At 43.0% G+C, this 5,115-nt stretch overlaps 1 protein-coding gene across 1 annotated transcript; it reads left to right on the top strand.

Annotated features, from left to right (window-relative positions):
* The first annotated feature begins 690 nt into the window (after positions 1 to 690).
* Positions 691 to 3,087, top strand: LOC129773056 (uncharacterized). The gene is made up of 3 exons (XM_055776607.1): positions 691 to 776; positions 834 to 1,954; positions 2,484 to 3,087. Exons 1-3 carry the CDS (start codon positions 771 to 773, stop codon positions 3,085 to 3,087), a joined length of 1,731 nt encoding a protein of 576 aa, XP_055632582.1. The 5' UTR covers positions 691 to 770.
* Positions 3,088 to 5,115: the final 2,028 nt, after the last annotated feature.

The raw sequence follows: 5,115 nt of genomic DNA, 5'->3' as shown, positions 1-5,115 counted from the left end.
GTATGGTCCAAATAATTTACTTTCACTAGCAGAATAAAAGAATGGTAAAGATGAACAAATTCGAAAACATAATTCGAGAATAGAACCATAATCCGCATCACGATACCATACATAAAACTATGATTAAAGTTAACCTTTGAAGAGAATCGGCTAGATTGTCGATAAAATGTTCTGGAGTGAATTCGAATGACTCATTAAATTCAGGATTTCTCATGAGAAAAAGTTGAATGTACGAGCTTGGGGGAAAAATAAAACCATTTCTTTCCAATAGTTCTTGCATATTAATCGCGCTTGTGTATTTTTGCGGTATTGAGCGATCGGGTTATACTAAGTGGCATTAGAAAGATTAGATTATGAGCCATAGGTCTATAAGAGACTTTAATTAGCTCATTCTAACCTTATCAAATAGCTTTCAATTTCAGGTAAAAATATTTCAGTAATTTTTCTCTAACCTGATATTTAAAACAACTCAAACTGCAACTCAGTTCACAATTGAAATTCACACTATATGAAAATTGCTGTGGAACTAATAAAAAAATCAGATGCTCCAATTATGACCGATAAAAACAAAAATTTTCTCTCCAATCGACCTTCAGTGGAATCCGTTAAATAATCTGATACAGCTTAGGTGGAAAAGAAAAATCATCAATCCACATATATAAAACGGCACAAGCCAATCGAAAAGTATCATTCACCGGTGATCATCTCACCTCGTTAGTTACCGGTCTGAAAATCACTGGAGCGCAGTTCAATCGACGGTTGCATCGAAGATGAAGGTAAAACAAATGTAAGTCTTATCAAAAATTCGATTATTTGAGGAAAAATTGCTTTAGGCGTTCGTAGTGCTATCGGTGGCTTTGGTCATTGCCTCTTGTGCGGCAGTCGATGAATCCTCGAAGAAGACCAAGCGCGGCCTATGGGAGCTGGGAAATGATTTCAACGGATTCGAATACGGTCACCATTACGGTCATCATCATGGTCATCATGAGATCCAACATCTGACCAAGACCATCACCAAGAAGGTTCCGGTTCCGTATCCAGTGGAGGTTGAGAAGCATGTTCCGGTTCATGTGGACCGCCCGTACCCAGTTGAAGTGAAGGTACCATACCCAGTGCACGTTGACCGTCCGGTGTATGTTGAGAAGAAGGTTCATGTCGACCGTCCGGTTCCATACCCAGTGAAGGTCCCTGTCCACGTAGATCGCCCGTACCCAGTCGAAGTTAAGGTTCCATATCCAGTTGAGAAGAAGATCTACATTGAAAAGAAGGTCCCAGTTCACGTTCCATATCCAGTGGAGGTGGTTAAAAAGGTCCATGTCGATCGTCCATACCCAGTGGAGGTGAAAGTACCATACCCAGTTGAAGTAAAGGTTCCATATCCAGTTGAAAAGAAGGTCCCAGTACATGTTGATCGTCCAGTCCCCTACCCAGTGGAGGTCAAGGTTCCGTACCCAGTGCATGTCGAGAAAAAGGTCCCTGTTCACGTGGATCGTCCAGTTCCTTACCCAGTTGACCGTCCAGTGTACGTTGAAAAGAAGGTACATGTCGATCGCCCATATCCAGTGGAAGTCGAGAAGAAGGTTCCAGTGCACGTTGATCGTCCAGTTCCATATCCAGTGGAGGTTGAGAAACACGTTCCAGTTCATGTCGATCGGCCAATCCCTTACCCAGTAGAGAAGAAGGTACCAGTGTACGTTGAAAACCGAGTCCCAGTTCATGTTGACCGTCCAGTTCCGTATCCAGTCGAGGTCGAGAAGCGTGTTCCCGTTCATGTGGACCGACCAGTACCATACCCAGTGAAGGTGCCAGTGCATGTTGATCGTCCAGTGCACGTTCCCTATCCGGTCGAGGTCCCAGTCGTCCAGAAGGAATACGTCGAAGTGCCAAAACCGTACGCAGTTCATGTTGAAAAGCACGCTCCAGTGCATGTCAATGAACATCATCAGAAGCACTGGTAATTGCTATATTCTATTCATACATTGTTATCATGATAAATATAAATAAAGTTAAACTTGTTGAAAGTTAAAATTAATCCTCCACGGTTTTGTTTATCCTATTTTTTGCCATTGACCATTTATCATTGTCTTGACATTGTCTCTTATATAAATTTGTTTATGTTTGTGAACGAATAAAAAATTGCATCTTCGAATCTCTCAAAAAGTATTTTGTCGCAAGGCTAGCACAAATTTGATTGTTTTCGTTACTATTTAGGAATAGTGAAATCTAATTCCGATGGAGATGTTTCACGCCCCCATAGTGCGGAAGTTACAGGCCATCTAGAACTATGGGCGCCCAGCTTATATTCCAGAACCTAAAAATTCGAAAATTACATCTCGACGATCTGCGAAAAATGTGGGACACAAGAGTAAACGCAAACAAGTATGACTAGTGGAACGCGAAGATTGACAATTACCCAACATCAGTCCCTTGCCCCTCACGGATATCATCCTTTTGCCCCGTGGCTCTCTCATATCTACCCGCAGCGTGAACTTCTCGGATACCATTTGTCGTGGTCCACTTCTCATCAAACAAGTTTCAACGCCTGACTACCAAGCTCGTCAAGCTCACCATCAAGTGACGACATCTGTAGCCTACACACACTACCCCCGTGTCTGGGAAATCGACTACCCGTCCCCGCTAATAATCATCTCGATGTACTTGACGGACCAGAAAATCTCCCATCTATGGAATAAACTGATCCACACCTTGAGGAATATAATTGTCTTAATCCTCGTTCTACAGGATTTTAATGGACACCATCAAGCATGGGGTAGCGTACAAAACCGCCTCGAAATTAACACCACTGATGCCATGGAAGAAGTGTATCTAGTGTTGTTGAACGACGGATCTCCTGCCTTCGTGCGAGGCCATACAGCAATAGATCTGAGTTTCACCAGTTCGAATTTACTCCCCCGCCTACTGTGGAGAACGCATATTGAGCCAATGGGGAGCGACCACTATCACATCTTCATCCGAACCGACGATAAAACTTCTACACTCACTAGACGACCGCAGTGGCAGTACTACCAAGCGGATTGGGCAGCTACTTTGCGAACTCGCTCTGGCATTTACAGTCGCCAAGGGTGAACCAGAGAGGCCCGGACGAGGTTGGTTATCAGCTACCTGAAAGACTCACCCCAGTAGGCAAAACGAAATTGTTGGAAGTCTACAAACAGGTATGAGCCAAACGTGATTTCTCTCGGGAATGATCTCATAGCCTGGTTGTTCCGGTCAAGAAACCAGACAAATTGTTCCCCAGAAGACTATCGCCCCATATCGCTGACTTGTTGTGCCTTCAAGGTCATGGAAAGAATGGTCAATCGACGGTTGATTCAGCATCTATTCGACAACCATTCACTGGACTTCCGACAGCACACGTTTCGACCAGGATGCAAGACCAACACATACCAGGATACACTGAGCCATGCTCTAGACGAGGCAAGGACGGAAAGTCTTTTCATCGAGTTAGCTGCATAGGACATTGCCAAAGCGTACAATGAAGAATGGATGCCAACGTTCTTGCAACATCTAAACCGCTTGGGAATCGACAGCCATATGCTATACTTCGTGACAGGTTTCTAGAGCCTCCGTTCTTTCCAAGTTATCATCGCAAATAAAAAAAAATGAGGACAAGCTCATTCAAGCCGTTTCGTGGGTGACGCAGTGGGCCTCTTCAGCGGACTTCGGAATATCTCCCTCCAAGAGCGAATGTACTGATATATGCGACTCCAACAACAAGATAAGCGATACCCCGATTCAAATCAACAGTATCATCAACCAAACTATTAGTGTCATCGAAGTTACGATCGACCGGAAGCTATCCTTCAACCAGCACTGTGACAAAGTCAAGGATGATTGCCGCCGCCGCGTCTTGCAACTTTGCACGCAAATACGAACCGTGACGTAAGACTCGATGTGTGCAGTACCATTGTAAAACTCGCCTAATTCATCGCCTAGAACTAACGATACTATGTATCCAAACCTTGCTGGACAAGTTTACTCCCACATACTCTTCTCCCTTCTACCCCAGCGGATGCAGCGGTATGCCTCCGAGCAATTGGATTCATAAATAAGACAGTGGGATCGAACGGGGAAGGTTTCCTCCTCACCAAGGCTAACCACTTTCTCCATTAAACTACCGGCCAGAAGCCAATGCCATCCCGGCCCTCCAGTGGCCGGGATCCATTGGAATGGAGCTAGGCGATGGGATCAGGAGCGGTTGAAATGGTATGCTTCGGAGTGCCGTGGGACCCAAGAATTTTTTCTACGTAACATCAAAGCGGACATTTCGTGGTAGGAGGATCATTTAGAACACCGTAATCAGAAGGTCGTTTCCAGACTGAAAACTGGGCATGCAGTATTCGTCTACTACATCAAGAGTACTGCACGGGATCTCCGAAAACATCAGGGATGTAACGAGGAACGACGTATCCTGAATTGCAAAAGAAACTTTGATTTGCAATGTCTAAAATATGTATTTTTTAATTTTGTTTTCTATTTTTTTTCATATAAAATAGAGTCATGAAGAAATTTAAAAAATCAGTACAAGATGGTAAAACTATTTTTGAAGAACTTTGTGGAACATCGAATTTTTATGAATTTTAGGAACTTCGAATTGTTGTAGGGGAACTGGGGGGTATGTGGTCACACTAAGAAACATGCTCATTTCCTGTGTCCACATACCACTAAAATCCCCGTTCTTCGAAGAATATTGTAGTTCAACTTATTGTAGTTCAAGCTAGTAAGCGGTTTTATTATTTTATTATTAGAAAAAAAAAGTTGAAAAATCAAACATTTTTTTGTGAGAAGGTGGTGGGAGGGCAAAGTGGTCACTCGCACATATCACGCTAGAAGAGATAGATTTATGCGTGTTTTTTGGCCAAATTCGTTTTAACCATTATTGAAATAGTAGGTACATGTATGAAATGAGCTAGGCCTATTCACCTATAGTCGTAATTGAAATTTTCTCATACGTACAAAAACGTAATAGGAAACACATAACGTTTTTCAAAATGAGCCTTGGTTTTGGTTGGGGTGGAATATTTTTCATGGGTTGAAACCACAAAAAAAAACCTTTAAGAGCAGAAGGTGATAAGGTATATCAGCTTTTGAAAA

This window comes from Toxorhynchites rutilus, chromosome 3 (assembly GCF_029784135.1).
Source record: "Toxorhynchites rutilus septentrionalis strain SRP chromosome 3, ASM2978413v1, whole genome shotgun sequence".
Taxonomy (NCBI): Eukaryota; Metazoa; Arthropoda; class Insecta; order Diptera; family Culicidae; genus Toxorhynchites; species Toxorhynchites rutilus.
The sequence above is the reverse complement of the archived record's forward strand: the minus strand, read 5'-3'. Positions and strand labels throughout refer to the sequence as shown.

Coding starts and splice junctions, on each gene's coding strand:
- LOC129773056 (XM_055776607.1), top strand. Junction 1,955..2,483: donor GAACATCATCAGAAGCACTG/GTAATTGCTATA, acceptor ATCTACCCGCAG/CGTGAACTTCTCGGATACCA.